The sequence below is a fragment of the Temnothorax nylanderi genome, unplaced genomic scaffold (assembly GCF_030848795.1).
Source record: "Temnothorax nylanderi isolate EJ_2023f unplaced genomic scaffold, tnyl_v1.0 TNYL_tig0199_pilon, whole genome shotgun sequence".
Classification (NCBI taxonomy): domain Eukaryota; kingdom Metazoa; phylum Arthropoda; class Insecta; order Hymenoptera; family Formicidae; genus Temnothorax; species Temnothorax nylanderi.
This window is the reverse complement of record NW_027249261.1, coordinates 128,326-149,084: the sequence shown is the minus strand read 5'-3', so window position 1 is coordinate 149,084 and position 20,759 is coordinate 128,326. Positions and strand designations below refer to the sequence as shown.

The 20,759-nt window shown below is 35.6% G+C and overlaps 3 protein-coding genes across 3 annotated transcripts; 1 reads left to right on the top strand and 2 right to left on the bottom strand.

The window, feature by feature from the left end:
- Positions 1-294: 294 nt before the first annotated feature.
- Positions 295-6,453, bottom strand: Lds (transcription termination factor lodestar). The gene is made up of 12 exons (XM_071716978.1): positions 6,033-6,453; positions 4,862-5,049; positions 4,451-4,690; positions 4,175-4,338; positions 3,543-4,047; positions 3,294-3,428; positions 2,862-3,079; positions 2,227-2,728; positions 1,815-2,149; positions 1,572-1,742; positions 1,285-1,484; positions 295-1,205 (listed from the first exon to the last, which is right to left on the bottom strand). Exons 1-12 carry the CDS (start codon positions 6,230-6,232, stop codon positions 1,058-1,060), a joined length of 3,006 nt encoding a protein of 1,001 aa, XP_071573079.1. The 5' UTR covers positions 6,233-6,453; the 3' UTR covers positions 295-1,057.
- A 4,629-nt stretch (positions 6,454-11,082) lies between these two features.
- Positions 11,083-16,152, bottom strand: LOC139778850 (F-box/LRR-repeat protein 4-like). Its single transcript, XM_071716959.1, has 8 exons — positions 15,874-16,152; positions 14,654-14,884; positions 14,451-14,550; positions 13,783-14,353; positions 12,731-12,929; positions 12,275-12,647; positions 11,848-12,199; positions 11,083-11,701 (listed from the first exon to the last, which is right to left on the bottom strand). The coding sequence occupies exons 2-8, from the start codon at positions 14,873-14,875 to the stop codon at positions 11,347-11,349; spliced, it is 2,172 nt and encodes a 723-aa protein (XP_071573060.1). The 5' UTR covers positions 14,876-14,884; positions 15,874-16,152; the 3' UTR covers positions 11,083-11,346.
- Positions 16,153-16,599: 447 nt separating this feature from the next.
- Positions 16,600-20,409, top strand: Ints4 (integrator complex subunit 4). The gene is made up of 7 exons (XM_071716962.1): positions 16,600-16,877; positions 16,961-17,379; positions 17,559-17,885; positions 17,969-18,233; positions 18,417-18,879; positions 18,963-19,452; positions 19,544-20,409. The coding sequence occupies exons 1-7, from the start codon at positions 16,824-16,826 to the stop codon at positions 20,280-20,282; spliced, it is 2,757 nt and encodes a 918-aa protein (XP_071573063.1). The 5' UTR covers positions 16,600-16,823; the 3' UTR covers positions 20,283-20,409.
- Positions 20,410-20,759: the final 350 nt, after the last annotated feature.

Below are 20,759 nucleotides of genomic sequence, written 5' to 3'. Positions count from 1 at the left end.
AAAACGGCAGTTCATATCTGATCAGATTATGTTTTGCATAATCTGCTCTCGACAGACTTGGCTCTGCCTGAGATATCCATATCGATTGATAATATCGTATCTATTATTTGTGTCCTAATGTTTTTAAATAATTTATAAATGTATACGAAACACACATTCAAGGATGTTAAACTGTTAGACATAATTCTAAGTTATAATACAAATATTCAGATTTGATTTTATTAGAGATGTAAATGTCGATAGACATTAATATCGTTCGATGTATACTAGGTTTTTGAATAATAATAGCCTAGCTTAGTCAATAGCTCATTCTTTTTATTTGGAAACGTTCATGTACCTTCATAAAATAAAACCCCTTACATTTTTAGTTTTTTTTTTTAATTTTTTAAGACTTAGATGCTTCAAGCATATATTTTTTTCACAGCGTGTAGCATATAATAATTGACAAAAAAAGTACCGCCGAAATTAGTTAATACAAATAATAAAATATGAAATATTAACTGTTATAATGTAATAAACTGAGAAATTATTGATATCTCATTGCATCTTAATTTATTGATTAAACTTGCTATTTAAATAAACTTTTGAAAAGACACATTTTATACTCATTCATTATGCTTGGAAAACTATTAATCCTCTAATGAACCAATGTGATTTTAAAATAAATGTCGCTTAATTTATTCTATTTTGCATTAGTCGCAAAAAATATCATGTCAATATGCATTGACGCAACAGAACTTAGGAAATAACAGCAAATAAAACATAACAATATATATCAACAATTAAAACAGTCAAAGCACATATTAATTGTCTGGATAAATAAAATTAATAAAAAGAAAATAGAAATATATCGTCCATAGAGGGCTCACATAGTGATACATTTGTCTCTTTAGTAAAATACGTTTTGTTATGAAAACTATTGTAAAAAAGTACTTAAAATATTATAGAGAACGCTTTATATACTTAAATAAAACGGATTATACATAATTATAATTAAGTGAAACAAATTCTAGTATCTTATTGTTTTAATTCTATTTCTTATATACGATGAAATAAATCAGAAGCCGAATAACGATTTGAGATCGTTCAACGTAAGCTTTGTAGCTGCGTTGCTTCCGTCCCCGCTCAGTACATTTCGCGCTATTTCAAGTTTTCGTTCTTGCAGCGCTTTAATACGCTCTTCTATTGTATTAACACAAATAAATCTGAAATGGAAACGCAAAAATATTAAAATAAACTTTGCAAGAAATGTATATGCGTGGAAATCAAGTACGTTGTACTAACTTGTAGATGTAGACATTCTTTGTTTGACCAAAACGATAAATCCTATCTTGCGCCTGCGTCTCTAACTGCGGATTCCAATGAATGTCAAATAATAACAAATGATTTGCGCCTACCAAGTTTAATCCCACTCCGCCAGCCGTAAGTGAGAGCAACAGGATTCTCGGACCGGAATTTCGTTTGTTAAAAGATTCCGTTATACCCTGAAAGAAAAACACGTAATCATTTCTTTTTGTAACAAAATAAAATATAACAAAAACATATGTAATATTGATATCTATAATCCGTACTTGTCGATCTTTGATGGCGACACTTCCTGTGAACTTGCTGAACGTAGCACCTTTTATCAAAACCAAGTGTGATGCTATGACATCCAGTAGCTTTGCCCATTGTGAAACAATGATGAGTTTATCGTTATCCTTTTGTAAAATTTCTTTAACCTTGTCAAGCAGTATCGTCATCTGAATCATTATATATTGCATTAATCACACATAAAATGGTGAAATCTTTCAGATTATACAATTATCACTTACCTTGGAACTAATGCGATCATCGTCGAACACTGGGTTCTCAGCAGTAAGTAGATTTCCGGTTACTCTTTCATCAACACCGATGTCTTCCTCATCCGCATTATTGATTCCATTGAGTGACATGTTATTCACTCTGGATAAGAAATCAGCATCCACGTTTTCTGTATCCATTATACCGCTTTGCTTCACGTCTTCCTGATCCAACATTGCATGGATTAATGCCGGATGGCAACATATCTGACGTAGTCGTAGAAGGAGTACCAAAATCTCATGTGTCTTTACTGAGGCGTGCATCGCCAGCAATTTGTTCTGTGCTTTCGTGAACTGAGTTTCCTTGTCTTGGAAAAAAAAAACAATTATGCATAAAAATAATTAAACATTTCGGTGATTATACATATATTATTTCAAATCTTACTTGGGTTTGCAAGATAGGCGGGCATATTATACCTCCCACCATACAAATCGAGCATGTGCTCTTTTTCCGCACGTTGAGCTAAAAATTGTGCGAACAAAGTACGGGAGTAAACTAAAATTTTCTCGTACACCAATTGTTCCTGATGGTCGAGTTCCACCGTCACCTCCTCGATAGACTTGTCGGGTAAATTTTCTAAATCGCCTTTGGCCATCAGTTCTTGTTTAGTTCTCCGCAACATCAACGTCTTCATGACCGTCGCCAATCTTTGATGACCTGCGGCATTTTTATTGTCTACCCATCGTTTCCAAACGCGTAGATCATCGAACGGTGAGCATCTGAGAAACTTCAGAATAGAGTATAAATCTAACTCCTTATTTTGTATAGGCGTGCCGGTGAGAGCCCATCGTTTGTTTGCCATCAGTCCACAGACCGCTTCAGATGCCTGACTCTTGTGATTTCTCACTATATGAGCTTCATCAAGTATAACTCTCTTCCAGTTGATCTGCAAAGAAATTTTAATTTGCGATCAAACTAAAAACTCAAGACAGATGTGTGTATTTTATGTTTAGATCAAATTAAAAACTTCTATTTTTGTCTACTCATTAGTCAAATAATATTTGCAAGCTTTAGTGTACCTTAAATAATGTAGAATTGCTTTTATATTCACGAGACAATATATTATACGTTGTGATGACCATATCGTTTTTCGCCAATTTTTTAGGAAGGCTCTGACGATTAGTGCCATGATGCACCTCAGTAGACAGTAAACCGCGTTTGCATTTGTTCCGTACTTCGTTTTCCCATTGCGACAATAAGGACGCGGGACATACTACCAGAGTACCACCCTTATGACCTGTGGATCATTGATCACATATCTAATAATTATATCAATACCTTTATTATATTAGATACATTTATATAATTGTTATAATTCATGCTAGATATAGTATCATAACTTCAATAACTTAAGGTTAAGAAAAGAAAGTAAATATTTTAAAAAAGTATAGAAAGGCAAGAATATTATTTTTTTATTAGGTACTATAAAATTTTATAAAACTTTTACATACGTAAAGGTTTACTCTTGTTAGTCCACTCGCCATCATCATCGTCACTTTCATCATCATCATCAGGATCTTTCATAGCAAGAGTGCTTATAGTCAAAGCTATCATAGTCAGTGTTTTGCCCAAGCCCATATCATCCGCTACAATCCAAGGTAGAAATACGTTTCCAATTAACAATAATGTAAAATTAATTAAATATTTAATTTAATATTAATATAATTAGTATTGTAAGTTGCTATTTTGTAAATATTTACCTAAAACGCCACCGGATGGTTTTTGCTGTTCCCTCCACAGAAGCCATGCGAGAGCATGCTTTTGATGTGGCATTAATTCTACCTTCAATCCCCTTGGATCTTCTGCTTTTTCATTTTCTGACGGACGAGCTACGAGTGATCCGTGCAAATCTTGTAATCGTTCAACCGTTAAGGCAAGTTCCTTATCTCTGGTGGCTTGTGCCTTTTTGCCCAGTTCCTTTAACTCGGGAGATGTCCTAGGGTTCATTAGTATATTGTCTATACCCCCATATGAATCGTCTGTGGAATCTGAATACGACTCATCTTGGAACATTCGTGATGATTCCTTCATGAAACGAGAATTTTCTGCTACTTCGGTTCCTTGACTGCTAGGAAATGGCACCAAAGGGGTATTTTCCAATTCGCGTGTCAATATCCCGATTTCTTTTTCTTGCCGGCGTAAACATTCTTGTATTTTCTGCCCTTTATCAGGCAATGCTTCCATATTTCCTTCATCAAGAAATCGCTAAAAACATGTTATACATATGTTTTAGTTATACATACATGTTCGATGGTGACGTATTCATCAATTATCAAAATTGTCTACATTATTTATTATTATATCTCAGCAATTAAATATATCTCATATTTACTTTCATTTGGGCTGACTCATTTTTAAGCTGCTCTAATTTGCAAACTGTCATTGCTCTTTTCTGTGCTACTAACGGATCCACATTTCTAACATTAACTTCTTGTCTTGCAAAAGTGTTTGCGAATTCGGAATCGCTGTTTTGCCCGGATTGTCCAGAAGCAGAATCTATAGAAAATATAGCATATAGATATTATTACATGTATTAAATATGTATGTATAAAAACATTTATCTATCGAAGATTAAGATCTGTACTTTTGATATAAATAAACTGAATACCTGAATCAAGTGCGATAGTCACAGCTACATCATGAAGCGCTTTATCTTCTCCATCTGCTGTTTTGTAATCAGTATCACTTTGTTCATGTAAATCATCAGGGTTAATATCATTCATATTAATAAGAGAGTCACTAGAAGAATTGGGTTTTAATTCTTTTATGTCTTCCTTAGTATTATCATGAGTAACGTCTTTCCTTTTTTTACCCTTGGTTTTAATCGGTGAATACGAAGGAGAAGAACCTATATATAAAGTAACAGAAATAAAAATCTATATAAAATATCAATATAAAATAATATAATCAAGTAAAAATTATATATTATTTTAGCAGCAAATGTTTGAAATATTACAGTATTACAATATCACATAATATAATATGATAGTACAGTCTTTATTTGCAAGATGGTCGTTACCTGAATTCGTATTATTGATGTCACTAAATGTATGATACTCTTCATCCTCATAATCATTGGTGGGTTCATAATCACTGTCATCATCAGAATCTACTATGTTATATTTTTTTCTAATATTTAAGTTTCTGGTTGGGTGAATGACTGGTGTTGTATCATCATCATTATCATCAGCATCACTGAATTTATCCCTATTTAAACATTTATGAGAAAATGTTATCTCCATCATTGTTTATATTTTAATAATTTATTTCAACATGTAATTATAATAAATGATTAATAAATGAGAATAATACAAAGCAGATTAATCGCCTTATTGATTAATCGCTCTAATCGCAAGATTGACAACAACGCAATATTTCGAGAATAATAGCGTCGAGTCTACCGCCCAAAGTCACCTCTTCTCGTCGTCGCGTCGCGGAAAAATAGGCTTGTTCGCGTTGCTTGAAATCCCCAAACATTTTTGCACTTGAAATGAGATAAATATATATATTCGGCCGTTGGAGAGAGAGAGAGAAAGCGAAGATGCTGAATGCAAAAAGTGCAAGCAACGCGAACAGACCAATGTAACACCGGTAGACTCGACGCGATTATTCTCGAAATATTGCCCGCGTTCAACGAAACAACTGCTAATTCGTTGGTTCTAAGAGTTGATCACGTTCGATTGCAAGCGGTTCGTTCTGCTAAACTCGCCCATTGCCAGCGTTGTCGTCAATCTTGCGATTAAAGCGATTAGTCCATAAGGCGATCGATCTGCTTTGTATTATAAAGTCGTAGAATAATTTCTTTTCTTATCGTACGAGGCTTCTTTTTTTTCCCCGCGTTCTCGATTGTCATCGACTCCATCGTGATATTTATATACAGACTAGCGTGTAAATAAGAGCAACAATAATAAAACAAAAAAAGGAGACAGAAAACGTTACCGACGTTTAAAAATTCATGACATTTATTCTTTTACGTAAATCTTAACCTGGAAAATTTCTCGTCATTTATTTGAATCCTCAAAACAAATTACACATATACATTCTTACTAATCGCGTAATCTATTGTACCAGCACTTTTTTTTTGTATCGCGGCGCGGTTTCCTTGTTTCCGACAATACGGATCATTTTCGCGCAACTGCGTCATCGGAATTTGAGCCTCGTCGAAATGGCTGGCGGGTAAAATGCCTCACCTTTTCGGCGTCGAGTTCTCGATGTTCTCGGCGTTCTCCGAAACGTCGGCGTCATCGACCTCGTAGCTCTCGTCGATGATTCGTTTGACGATATCCCTCGTGCGTTCGAGAAGGCTTCTCTCGGTTTCGTCGCTGTCGGAGACGATGACGGAATCGTCCTCGAGGGAAGAGTCGCGCCATTGCGCGAACCTCGGCTCCATATCTCACTCAAATACAATCCGCAACGAATGAACGGTATAAACGGAAACGTGAACAAATAAGCGATACAAGCCACACAAGATCGTCCTCTTGTTTCAACGTCGCACGTATAACTCGCATCAACCATCAACTCGCATGGACTCGCACGAACTAGTACGAACTCGCACGTCTCGCACGCGGGCACGGGCACTGTCGGGCACGTCGGGCACGTCGGGCACCTGCAGCGGGCAACCACCCTTTTAAATGCGTTGCCAACAATAAAATATAAATAATACTCCAGGATTCAGGATTCGTCAAAAAGCATCGATAACGTCGAGACGAGATCTATCGCCAGCTACGTTGAGCAGGGAAACCTGCTTTTTGCAACCATTTGCAGCTGATGAAAAATTTGTGAATCTGATTGGTGTATTCTTTTAATTTTGGTCGAAACTAAAAAAAATACACCAATCAAATTCACGAATTTTATAACAGGCTGCATAGCACAGCCAGTCTCGCCGATTTTTCCGGCGCCAATCGACGCGAATTCCAAACTGTACGAATTGGATTTTAATTGACAAAAGTGTTATATGAGATTTTTTTTAGAAAACTTGGATACACTAAATACGAGTACATATGCATTTGATTAAGATGCAATTTTCAATTTTACTGTGAAACTGGCTAAGAAAAAATATATGTTATATATATTTCCATGTATAAAAAGAAATGTATTACTTTATTAGAAGAATAGCACAAGTAATTTCAAAAAAGGAGGAATTTCAAGAGAAAAGATAGTTCAAAGAAAATCAAGGCTGTTAGAATTCGAGGTAATATATTAGAGATGACCATCAATCCTGAACAGATTTTACTGATTAATTTTTCGAGCAACACCTGTACTATTTTATTAACATAGATAGAATTATTAATTTCTTATTTTTAACGTGTATGGAAGAAAAAGAAAATCAGAGACAACGGTGTGTACGATTATATAATTAAAGATTTTGCTATAAGCAATTCTATCGACTGAATTAGGATTTCGACTGAGCTCTGATTAACTTAATCGGAAATTGAATTAATTATCAAATATCTGTATTATTTTATTAACACAGACATCGACAGAATTATATTTTTACTTAATTTAAATATAAATTTGTAATAATTTGTTTAATTTTATTAAACATACAAAAAATATATTAGGGACAATGATACTATTTAGAAATTCTGCTCTAAACGATTCTGCCGGTTGATTTAATCACATGATTAATAAATTAATTGTAAATTAAGGGTCGACAGGAGTAAGAGTGGAGACCTCTGTCGGCCGGTCGGGAATTACGGATTCGCTTTTCCCAAAGTTTAGCCTAATTAATTAACGAATCTCATTAAACTTATGCTCGTTTTAATCAGTAAGATCAGCCGCAAGCTGGTACATAGCCGGATTTTGGAAAAAGGATCGAAATAAAATTTATAATAAATGTGGGGAAACGCGCAGCTAGACACGGGTCAGGTTGGGTCAGCTGCGAGTCCGTATTTTATTTATAATAAATTTTTAAGAGCCAAAATGCAAAATCCGGCTATGTACCAGCTTGCGGCTGATCTTACTGATTAAAATGAGCCTAATTTTAATGAGATTCATTAATTAATTAGGCTAAACTTTGGGAAAAGCGATTCTCACTAGTAAGAGCAGCTCATAGGGAATTTTCGTGGTAACATACTGACAAGGGCTGTGTTCAGAGGTGCCAATGGTGCTGTTTTGCCCGCTGCCTGCGCGCCTGGTAGGAGTGGTAGGGACACGCACACACCTCCCGTAACTTAGCCGGTCAACTTCGACTTTATTAATTTTTTTTTTTTTTAATCGTTTGTTGGTCGTTTGTTGGTGATTGTTGGCCTAATTACAACGTTTGTTGGTTCTTAATTTTTTTGTAAATTAAAAAAGAAAAATTAGCCTTAAGTTAGCCGGAAAAATTTTATTTTTAATTTAAAAAAAGCCTAATCGATGCGTAATCGTTTGCTGATGATTGTTGGTCTAATTTTAGCGTTTGTTGGTTTATTATTAGTCTTAAAAACGAAAAAAACCGAAAAATTATCTCACATTAAAGTAATCGAAGATTGGTTTATTTGCCTACGACTTAAGGTTTATTTCTATCAATTTAAGGCTAACATCTATAAAACTGGCTATGAATACGGGCCTTAACATCGGCAGAAAATCGCGAAAAGATCAAGAAACATGGTGGTTCCTGTCTTTTTGCGCCGTCATCGTTTCAACGAGAGACCGAGTGAGATTAAGGTAATTAATGTAGAATTCTATATGCTAATGTTTTAAGCAGAACATTCTTTGATTTCTAAAGCCTTGTGTACACGATACTAGAAATCGGTCCGAGTTTCGGTTTAAGCCAATCAACTTGCAGCTCTTACAGAAAAGCAGCAGTTTCATTGGCTTAAACCGAAACTCGGACCGATTTCTAGTATCGTGTACACAAGGCTTAATAGCGTTTTTCACTGGCAGAGCTGGTGCGCATTCAGTGCACATTAAAGCCGTCGTACACAAACCAACGTAAAGTGTATGCTTATGGCGTTTTCGATTTGCGACTCGACCCGACTCGGGGTCGCATCACGGACGTGGAATACATACATATCTATGTATGTATTCCACGTCCGTGATGCGACCCCGAGTCGGGTCGAGTCGCAAATCGAAAACGCCATTAGTATAAACAGGTTAAATCATGATTGCATTATTTGATAAAATATGTACTGGGTATTTTATCAGTCGAAATATTTGCATTTTACTTTGAATATTAGAAATTAAATCAGTGTACAACAGCTTTAACGTGCACTGAGTGCGTACCAGCTCTGCCAGTGAAAAACGCTATAGAGGATTTATATCTTATTTTTTCAGTTCCGTGAAGTTGGCACCCGACTTTAACAAAATGAATTTTTAAAAAAAGGAAATTGTAGCATTTTCTTTGTAGTTGTTTGTAGTAACAATAATCTTTAAAATTGACAAAGATACGTAATTTGTTTATTACAAATACATTGCAACTTTTAAATTATTCAACTACAAACGATATTATTGTTACTACAAACAACTACAAACGATTCTAAAACATATGGCGCGAGCGAATTTCAAATATCTCAATTTTAGGCACGAGTGATTTTTAAAAATCTTTGTTTTTGCAAAATCGATAAAACTACAAACGAAATTATTGTTACTACAAACAACTACAAAGAAAATGCTACAATTTCCTTTTTTTTTAAATTTATTTTGTTAAAGTCGGGTGCCAACTTCACGGAACTTATTTTTTCTTGCATAGATAAACAGAATGTTATCGGAAAGTCATCTAAGCATTTTGAGAAGAATCTTCGGAAAGATGAACGTAGAAACCAATTGTTGCAATTAAGAAGAAAGAAGCACGAGCAAGTATTTGCGCAGAAGAGAAATCTCAGTGGTTTTTCTTCGTCACCTGTTCTTTTCAGGCCTAAAAAGCTGCTTTGAAACGGTTTTTCCCAAATTTTAGCCAAATTAATTAACGAATCTCATTAAACTTATGCTCGTTTTAATCAGTAAGATCAGCCGCAACCCGGTACATAGCCGGATTTTCCATTTTGGCTCAATCAAAATTTATAATAAATAAAATACGGACTCGCAGCTAAGCAACCCGCCAGAGGTCTCCACTCTAACTCCTGTCGACCCTTAAGTATGTACCTAAAATTAAAGCGCGCCTTGCTGAGACTTATTTATAAAAATCATTATTTATAAAAAAGGATTTAACATTTTCGATGTTTATTCCTCTTAAAAAATTAGGAACAAAATTATTTCGAGGTAATCACGTGAAGTCAAAGAAATTGCGGTCAATAACGGTGCTGCGCGAATTATATTAATTAAAAGTTTTATCCGAAACTAAAGGGAATAATCCCCAATATAAAATCAATTGAAGTATTATCAAATTTGTAAATTGAAAGACATTGTAGTTAATTTTTTAAGAAATATTAGAAACGATTAGTTAAATAAAACTACTGTTCATTAAAATAATATACCTAATTTTTAAATGTAACTACTTTGGACTACTGCAATAATTATAGAATTTTCTGTTTTATAAAAAATAATATATTTTCTCGAAATTGTAAAAAAATAATTATATTTTCGTCAGTTATAAAAGAATTTCTTATAAATACGTTTTTTAGTTCTGAAATGCTGCTCAGTAGATGAAACTGAACACGTACAAAAAAAAAATTCTGTCGCTAAAGTACCCATTTGCGAAATATTTACAAACTGAAAAATTAGCTCAATCGGAAAGAGCTTTTCACAAGCAAGAAAAAGAGAAGCATCTGGAATAATTGCGTTTTGTATGTAAAGAATTATAAAAATTCCAAACTAGTGATACATATCACAGTTACGAACGACTTTCACAAGACAAGGGATTTAAAATAATTTTAAAAAGAATTGAGTATAATACCTATCCTGAAAAGCTTCAAAACTCGTATACAAATATTCCAGTGACGAAAAACGAATGGGTTCAAATTTGTATAAAGTCGGAAAGTCAATCGGGTTCAATGATTTAAGCCAAAGGTCTAAACGAATAAGGTGTTAATCAAAACGAGGAAACAAAATTTTAAAGAACTTGCCAATTCAATTTAAAAATAATGAGTTTCACGAAAGAATGATTGCAGATATGGCTCATGGTCTGCAAACTGAGATTATCGCGAGAAATTATTTTTGCATGATACTGCATGGATTAAAAGTGCAAAATCAAATTACAGTTTGTCAGAAATAGATTTGGGTTTGGATAGATTTTTTTGGGGTGTGGGAGTGCAGGGGGAAGGGAGGTTCTTCTCCGCCTACTTCTAAATTTTTTTTATACTATATGTAGATATACAAGAATTATTTCAAAACTCTTATTTATTTCAAATTTTACGCACTTTTACATCACTGCGCATGCTTTCTCTGATGCTCATGTATGTACTTGTACCCTATACCGATATAGCATAATTCTTAACCCGAAAATTATCACTTTTAGTACTTTATAACTTTTGTTCTACTTGAGAGCGACGATTTTAGCTTTTACATTCGAATTTAACACGCCGAAATACATAATATATTGTTAAACTTCAGCCAAATCGGTAAGGAATCCACTTTCCTTCACATTCACCATATTTCTTCCCCATATTCATCAAGTTTAGTTCCCTTTTGATATTTAAGGATGGACACGTGTGGATATTTTTCCTTCGCCTGGCTATCACGCGTGTCATCGAACCCGTTCCGCATAACATAAATTGTTTGCAGTTTAGGACACTGCTCGAGAATTGCGAAACTATAATCCGACATATAATCCAAGTATATTCGTCTTAAGTTTTTACACAGTGTCAGAACTTCATAGACATCGCAATCGAACATCATATAGGAATTTGTCAAATTGACTTCTTCTAAGCACTGACAGGAGGAAAACAATCTACGCAAGCTATGCTTATCGATTTTGTAGTGATCTCCGGGGTGGTCATTCCTGTAACAAAAGTCATATTATTATGCGGTTTTTCAATCGCAATAAGAAAAACAACATAACCGTTTCATGATGTTTGCAAGAAATGTAAATACACATTTTGATAAAGAATAATATGTGTTTTAAAAGAAAATGTAGCACACACGTACCTGTCTATCATTGTCAGTTTTCGTAAATTCTTGCATTCAGCGAGGGCATGAATACCTCGCGATGTAATATCACTATCGTTCGATAAATCTATTATTTCCAAGTCTGGACACGAATTTTTTAACTGTATTGTAATTGCGTCTAAATCTAGTACATTTGAATACAAATCGCAAGAGCCAGGCCTGCTCAGATTTAAGTTACGCATCCGGCGAGTTTTTTGCAGTATTTTGCAAAGAGATTCAGTTCTTATATTGGAGGAGCCTTCAAGGTCTAATTTCTCTAGAAATTCTAAATTTCCGAGACTCGAAACTTCTTGGTCCATTCCCCACAGAGTACAATAAGCGAGATCCAATACTAAAAAAAAAAAAATGTACATATTAGTCATATACAGTTTATCTGTAATCTTAACAATCATATTTATTTACGTACCTTTCAAATTTTTGCATATCTCTGAAACTTTTAATAGAGATAATTTGTTAACAAAATAGCACTCTCTTAATCGTAAGTGCGTTAAACAATCGCCGCAACTCTGAAGAAAGTTTACGAAATCCGGAGCAGAAATGCGGCTGCTCTTTGTAAGATCCAACTGTTGTAAATATTTACACTTGGATGCAAAATAAAACAGAATTTTATCATAACAAACGGATGAATCCTCAGAGTATTCTTTTTTTAAATTTCGTAAATTCAAACATTTGAAGAAAAAAGGATCCTGTGTTAAATTATTGAGGCGTTTATTTACTTTGCTCATACGGCAAAACGACCTCATATCCAAGTATTTTAATAACATTAGTATTATTTCATCCTGCAAAAACAAAATATAAAATTTTAATACATGAGATTTTATTATAATAAATTATTACGAAAAATAAACTTCGAATATTTTACAGGAAGCGCAGAAAAACTGTCACGTTGCTCCTTGGATTCTCCCGAAGAGAGTTTGATATCTTCTATAAATTTTACATAATTCCAATGATTTCTTAATAAAGGGTGATTCACATATCCCTGCTTAGAAGATGGCACATCTTCCTCCCGAAATACTTGCTTGTGCGCGAGCTTGCTCTTGTGAAAACTCGTTGCTATGTCGCTGCAAATAACATTGAAACACAAATTTATTTTCATTATTATCACTGCGCCGACAGCGTGTTTTTAAAAGCGTTTCTATGTTACAAAAAATCTATAAAAATTCATTGTATCATCTTTAAAATTTCAAAAAGTGATTTCTACATAAGCCGGAACTGTTGCAATTTCTTTTTTAAGTGTCGAAACGTCAGGAGAAAACTGTAAAATGCGAGTTTTGATAAATAATGGCATATTTTTTGAATGTGTGGCTAAAAAAAAGTTGAATTATTAAAGCACTTAAAAATTGGTAATTTCGGTATACAGAAAAAATGAGATTTGAAGACAAAAGCAATGCTATTTTTTTAATAAAAAGGTTACTTCTTATTTATTATTTATAAGTAGGATGAATATTGAAAAAAAAACACGTAAAATGCAAAATTACTTAACCGTGGACAAAATTAACGAGGTAGAGCCAGTGATGCTAAACGGCAGACGGAATAGCATGCTACAGCATGTGGAGGGCACAGTGAAAGGCACAGCAACGGACAAGCTCCTCCATTCGTGTAGCCGACACGCCGAGCGTAACATGCTGTACCGTCTGCCGTTTAGCATCCGAGGTGGACACCCTGGGTCTTTGAAGGCACACACTACACTTCGATTGCTCGGTATCGCGCAACGAACTGTCGAACCTCAATGCCGCTTGGCAGTTACATGCCCACTATCATCAAGTTTTTTTATGGAGGAGAGCCAACGTAAGCGCTGAAGCCATTCCCGTGGAAATCATAAATAAAAAATCGACTGTGCCTTAAAAGTCCCACAGTGTCCGCACAGTGTTAAGAAAATAATATAAGATTACTTAATGTCGACAATTATAATACCTTTTATAAATAACGCAATATTTAGGAAATTCCTTTTGAAGATCAAGTATATCCAAGTATGCATTTTCATAATCACGTGTTGTATTATAAGGGTCAAACAAATTCCTGGGAGTCAAAAGGTAACAGTATTCTTCGTCAATTCTTGAGAATTCTTCAGAACAATAAGAAGAACAAAATCTCTCTGAACAAGAATGTCGTTGTGCCCGAATGCGGTGTAAGAGATTAGTTATACTCTTATCTTCAGGATTTTTAGGAAAAATCAATTTTGATGTACCGATCAGCATCACAGCATCTAGCTGTGTGCAAGAGTTGGATATAAATTGTAGTCTGAGCATTTTGGTTTTAAAGTTACAAGATCGTAAAGCTGGAGAAAATATCCGTGATTCCGAACGTCTACGTTGGAAAAAATTTCGGTAAAAAAATTCGTAGGATTGAGGCGGTCCATCCCATAATAAAATCCACTGACCCTCATCTTCAGAATCTTGAGCCCAAACTTCAGTTACGTTCCCAAAATTATATACTTCATATATAGAGATTCTGATTGGATATACAGCTTCATGAAATTTGAGATCTTCAAAATAGAAAATTTAATTATAACCTTTTCTGAACACAAACATTTTCCGTAATTATCTTATTTTATCTTATTTATCAATTCAAATGTTACATACCAATATGATGAAGATAACAATCTCTTACATAGTCTGGTACAAAAGTATATGGCACTTGTTTCTGCCATGGAGATATTGAAATATCGAAATCATACGTCTCCTAGTATTAAAGAGTAAAAAAAAGTACTGAATATTACCAAATGTTGTAGCATAAATTAGATTTTGCGATTATATACTTTCTACAGAACAGAAAATACACATACCCAGAGAAAATCTTCATGGCTTGGAAAATTGCTAGGTGTTCCAATTATATTATTACGAATATTACTTATGCTAGTAGTATTCTTACAGTCCTTTGTGGATATATTGCTATCCTTCACAAATTGATAGATGAAATCAACATAATTCTCTCCTACCGCTATTCTGTCAGTATAAGGATATCTGACATCATTCTCGCAATGTGAGGAATGATAATTGGATGTCATATTCTCTCTCTGAAAAAAGATAAAAGATATAAAGTAATAATGTAATAATGTAATAATCTTTGTGCTTTGTTAGCCATATATGGAGGGGTTAAAGCCATAGTGGTGTAAGTCACTTTTTTTAACCTATCGAGTTAAGTTCATAGATGCAGTCTACACATGCAGATATGTTGAAAAAAGAAGAAAAAAAAAGTGGTCAAAAAAATTGACTTACACCACTATGGCTTTAACCCCTCCATATGTATGTCATACGAAATGCTATATTATAATATCATAAAGAGTGAGTTTATTTCGTATGCCAATTATCTTCACCAATTATCTCAGAAAGTATTGGTTTACTGGAGAAATATTTTAGATAAAAGTTGAAGGGTTCAGAAAGTGCCAATAAACGATTTTATTAGATTTTAGAGGTCCGAGTCCCGTGTTCGGCCGAGTAGCTCTCCCAAGTTAAATTTTTTAAATGGAAAACCCCATCTCCTTGAAACTTTTATATATACATAATATTTAAAAAATTAGGGTACTATTGCAACAGTATATTCTTGAGACAAATTTAAGTAAAAATTCCTTTACCACTCATCTTTCCTCCGACAAACAATTATTGAGAAATCGTAAGCTAAACATTGAAAAAATTACCAAGTTTTTCTTAAATATCTCAAAAAGTATAAAGCAAATAAAAAATGTTTCAGACAAAAGTTGTTGAAATTAATTAGTAGAAAAAGACGATATAATAAAAAATGGTAGTTTTTATTTTTAAAAATGTGACTAGAGCCCTACTGGGCTTAACATGGGCCCCGGACCAAAAATCTAATATTCTAATAAGATCGCGGCGTCTATTGGCCCCTTTGAACCGTCCAACTTTTATCTGAAACATTTTTCCCATAAACCAACACTTTATTCTGAGATAATTGGCAAAGATAATTGGCACATGAAATAAAACTCACCCGGTATATTTATTATAATTATATTGCAAAGATTCATATCTACTTGTATAAGTTTATTACCTTGCTTCCACGTGGACCACGTGTTGAAGTGACGATACGAGATACGATGAATGAGACAGGCAGTGACAACAGTCTTCTTCTTCTTCTTCTTAAATTATGGCCTGCGAGCTGTACAGCCCTTAAGATGGCCAGGACGAATCAATTGTCGTATGAGCCGTAAAGCTGCGATTTCATTGACGCTAGAAACCAGCGGCAGCGTCAAGAAAATGTAGTGGGGGAAAAAGTTCAGACGGTCTCAACTTTTTAGCGTATGTATGTACCGCAAAATTCAACGAAACTTTTTCCCCCACTACATTTTCTTGACGCTGCCGCTGGTTTCTAGCGTCAATGAAATCGCAGCTTAATAAAGCCGTGATCAGACTACGGATTGAGATTGAGATTGGATTGAAATTTGACCAATTAGAGCAAAGTTTACTAAACTTGAAGTTAGTTTTCTTTATTCTGATTGATTAAATTTCAATCCAATCTCAATGAGGCTCTCTACACCGGACCGTTTGATACGCGTACCAAGTACTATATCCGTATCAAATCCGTATCAAATCTCGGGTTATCCCGGTGTAAACCGAAATTTGATACGAATTTGATACGGATACAGTACTTGGTACGCGTATCAAACGGTCGGTGTAAACTAGGCCAATCCCAATCCGTAGTCTGATCACGGCTTTATTAGTGACGTCATGATAGCATTTGGTAGCGCTACCATCCAGCTCCGCGAACAGCTTGTAGTACGATATAGCGCTAATAGCGTCTCCCCGAACGCACCCTGTGTATCAAATTCGGTATGCGTGTAATGGCGTATGTATGTACATGTCTGCCTTTTTGATTCATGAACATTCATGAATGTTTGAGGTTATATCATGTGTTATATTAAAATATGTCAGAATTATAAATTGATCTGAGAAGAAAAATAGTGCTTAAATCCATAATGAAATAAGACATTGGTTCCAAGAATGGCAGCTTTAATGAAGAAACGAGTGCTAGCTGAATTTAATCAGAGCCAGACGGTAAGATTATATCATGTGTTTCATTCCACTCACGAAGCATAGCTAAAATAATTATTTTAACAAGTTACAAAATTTCTGCCCAGATTGTTGATGAGCCGCCAACCAAACGGCTAAAGACTCTAAGGCTATTATCGACGTCTGGTTCGAAGAACGGTGCCGACAGCAGCTCGGCGTTAGCTTACATAGAATGCCTAGAAAAATGTAAGAGTGGAAACGACGCGTTGCAACTGCTCGTTCGTATTTCGGATGCTATAGCGTACATAGCACCGGAGGATGTTCCCATAGCTATAAAGAAGCTAGCGGAGAGATTTGCCGTCGAGAAGAAAGTTGCGGTTAGAGCCAAGATTTTCTGGGTGTTTGCTGAATTGGGAGAAGTGACGCCTGACACGTTGGAAAAGGCAAAAATTGTGAATGAAGTGGCTGAACTTCTGAGAAACGAGGAGTCGCACAGAGTCAAGAGTCAGGGATTAGCGACGCTGTTAAAGTTGGGAGATTATCAAAGGTGTACATATCTCATATGTTACTGTGTCTCGTAGCTCTTTTTTTTCTTTTTTCTTTTTCAAGATTTAGCTCTCATGTGTATTTGCAGTTAAAGTTTAAATATTTGTCTTGATTAAGGAAGTAAAAAACGCTTTCTTCTATTAGCAAATCAATGACGAGAAATATTTTTTGTACGTTCAGGGCACTGGTATTGAAAATTGCACAGGAACATCTGCCTGACACCTGGCACGGTGTTCAAACGCGGTGTCTTTCTATCATTGGCCGTTATCTAACAGCAAATGCTGCAGATGATACTTTAACATTAATTGGCAATTATGCCCGCTCTCAAGATCCACGGGTTCGTGCTCAAGCTTTCGAAACTATGGCAGAATTGCATTCTCACAGAGGTTGCAGGCTCCCTGCGGGTTTCTTCAAGGAAGCCTGCGCAGCTCTTCGCGACGATTACGAGATTGTACGCCGAGCTGTTCTGAAACTTATTTGGCTTTTGGGCAGGGAGTATCCAGAGAAGTCAGTATATAAGTAAAAATATATTTTAAAGATGAAATTTTACAATAAACTTTTTTTTTTCATGTTCCTTTTACATGTTACAGTATTGTTGTTGGTTCTGATGGCGAGGATGTACGTATGGTGGACTGTGCCTTTTCACAAATTTGCAGTCTTATGGGTGATTTGTCATCTCGCGTGAGAGCCTCGGCGATGTCCCTTTTGGGAACGATGAAAGGTGTGTCGCGTCGTCATATAGAGCAAGCGTTGGATAAAAAACAAAAAATAGTTGAAGCGGACAGACCCGAAGTTGAAGAGAAAAGTGGATCTTGCGGAGCATTCATTCATGGCTTGGAAGATGAATTTTTAGAAGTATAAATTTTTATTTATTGCAATACGTACAATAACAATTTTCTTGGAATATTCGTTAGATCGTCAAATTAAAAGTTTATTATTATACCTTAATCAAATTTGATCTAGAATTTGATTATAACTGAACTTTATCTTTTTCTCATATTTTGTTCTCATATCGATCATATATAAATTTCGTTTTAGGTGAGAACAGCGACAGTTGAAGCACTCTGCACGATTTCGTTAGAGGAACCGAGTATAGCTAGAATTTCATTGGACTTTATGGTGGATATGTTCAATGACGAAATTCAGGATGTCAGATTAAGAGCTATTGAATCTTTAAAGAAAATGTCAGCGAGCGTAACCCTTCGAGAGGACCAATTGGAAACAATTTTAGGCGCGTTGGAAGATTTCTCGGGAGAAGTGAGAGAAGGCTTGCACGCTATGCTAGCTGCTAGTCATCTCGCCACCACAAATTGTCTTTACATGTGCGTTAATCGTTTGCTAGATAATTTAACACGATACCCTCAGGACAGGGAGAGTATCAGGAGTTGTTTAGCGGCATTGGGCGCATCACATCCATACTTAACGCTACCTCTGGTACCGCAACTTCTTGGCCGACATCCTTTCTTCGACACACCCGAGCCAGATGTGGATGAACCGTCCTGTAAATATTTTAAATTTATTTTTATCATGCAAATAGTCTTGAATTTTAAAATTATATTCAATACCTTTAACTTTTTATAACAGATGCAAGCGTACTCGTTTTAATCTTCAATGCCGCGTTACACTGTCCAAGCATGCACGCCCTGTTCACGGAGCATGCTTCCAAACATTATCACTATTTGCGCGACACTATGCCGCATCTAGTTCCGCGATTGCGGCCAGCGCTTACAAGCGGTTCAGGAATCAAAATGGAAGATATGGATAATGAAGAGAACAGAGGTCAACGTGGTCGTGAGTTCTTGGAGAAGATGGTAGCCGGAATCGAGAATGCCAGACCAGGAGGCAGGGTTCATACGCAACTTTTGAATACTGCAGCCATTGATCTTGATCGCTTGGCAGAGATGGATCACCATATGGAAGGCGCTGCACGTTTCGCCGCCTTGTATATTCGTTGCTTGCTGCTGTTGAAGTCCGTCCTCAAAGAATGTTCTGTGTCTTCGACGACGTCTATCTCGGCGAACCCAGTGCCGAATACCAATAACAATATTTTCGTTCTTCTTCAGCACACGCAAAAGTACGTATCGTTATATATCATTTTGATACGCCATATAATTTTAACGATAGATAAAAAAATGCAAAAGCTTATATACATCATTATTTTTTAGATTACAACGCTTATTTAGTGGATTAGGCGAGAACGAAATTATATTGGCTAATGATATGTGGTTGAAAGCACTGGCTATAGAATTAGTTAGGGTGACCAGGAGTGCGACCGGCAGCGCGTTACCACTAGCTCGTTATTTCCTATCGGAGGCCGATGCCTTGCCTCAAGATACCTCGAGGCTACCGCCATTCTCCAGGGCTCTGGTTCTACAAATACCCACTTTGGCGGACGTGAAGCCGGGTTCCTTGACGCGGCTTTTGCTGCCATTGCTTTTGACGCCAGTAGCACAGGGGGAAGAACGATTGCCGAGACCATCGGCGACGACGCGCTTCTGCCGAGCGCACATCGAGGAACCGAGAGGCGATGCTGATGCCGCGCTAAAATTCACGGGCGGCCTTTTACTGGGAATCCCCCTGACCGCCAAGATATTGAATCTACGCGATCCCTCCACTCTGCGAATAAAGCTGAGACATCCGGATCAACAAGTGCAATTACTGTTACCGCGATCCGCAGATCTGCGTATGCAGCAGTCCGATCAGAAAGATTACAGATTGAGGACGACAGTTCTTCTGTCGCATCAAGTGTGGATGGAACCCTGTAACGTAGAGATCTCCTTAGCATTACTATTACCTTCATCTTCGATTTGCACGCATCCACCTTTAGACGACCCGTGCGTGATCGATTTGTGTAAACCTACCAAAGTATCGATTGCACCGAAAGCCATCAAAAGAGGCATATGATTACATTATAGTGTAAATGATTATTTAATACTTTTCTTTTTGATTATTTAATTTGTATGTATCTTTATAGATCAAGATTTAATACGCAGAAAATTAATTTGTTAATAAAATATGTAATTTAAACAAATTTGTATGCTCAAAAAAACCATTGTGATATCATCATATGAAGTAATGAGATCAAAATAGTATTTGTTGTAAATAAAGTCTAAATAAGCGCTTGATTATTCGCGCTGAACACTAAATAGAGAGGATAGAGAGCAAGATAATGAATATTCTGAATAACTTGGAATAGTCTGTCAAGCGAAAAATTTGGCTTTGTTTCAAAAATGTGGTCTTGTCATTCAACACATAAATTAAAGGAATATCTAGTACAAAATATAATTTCAAAATTATAGAAATAACAAGAGACAGATGTCCACTAAAGAAGAAAGAAGAGAATAAGATAACCGCAAATACTTTTCATTCAGCATTCAATCA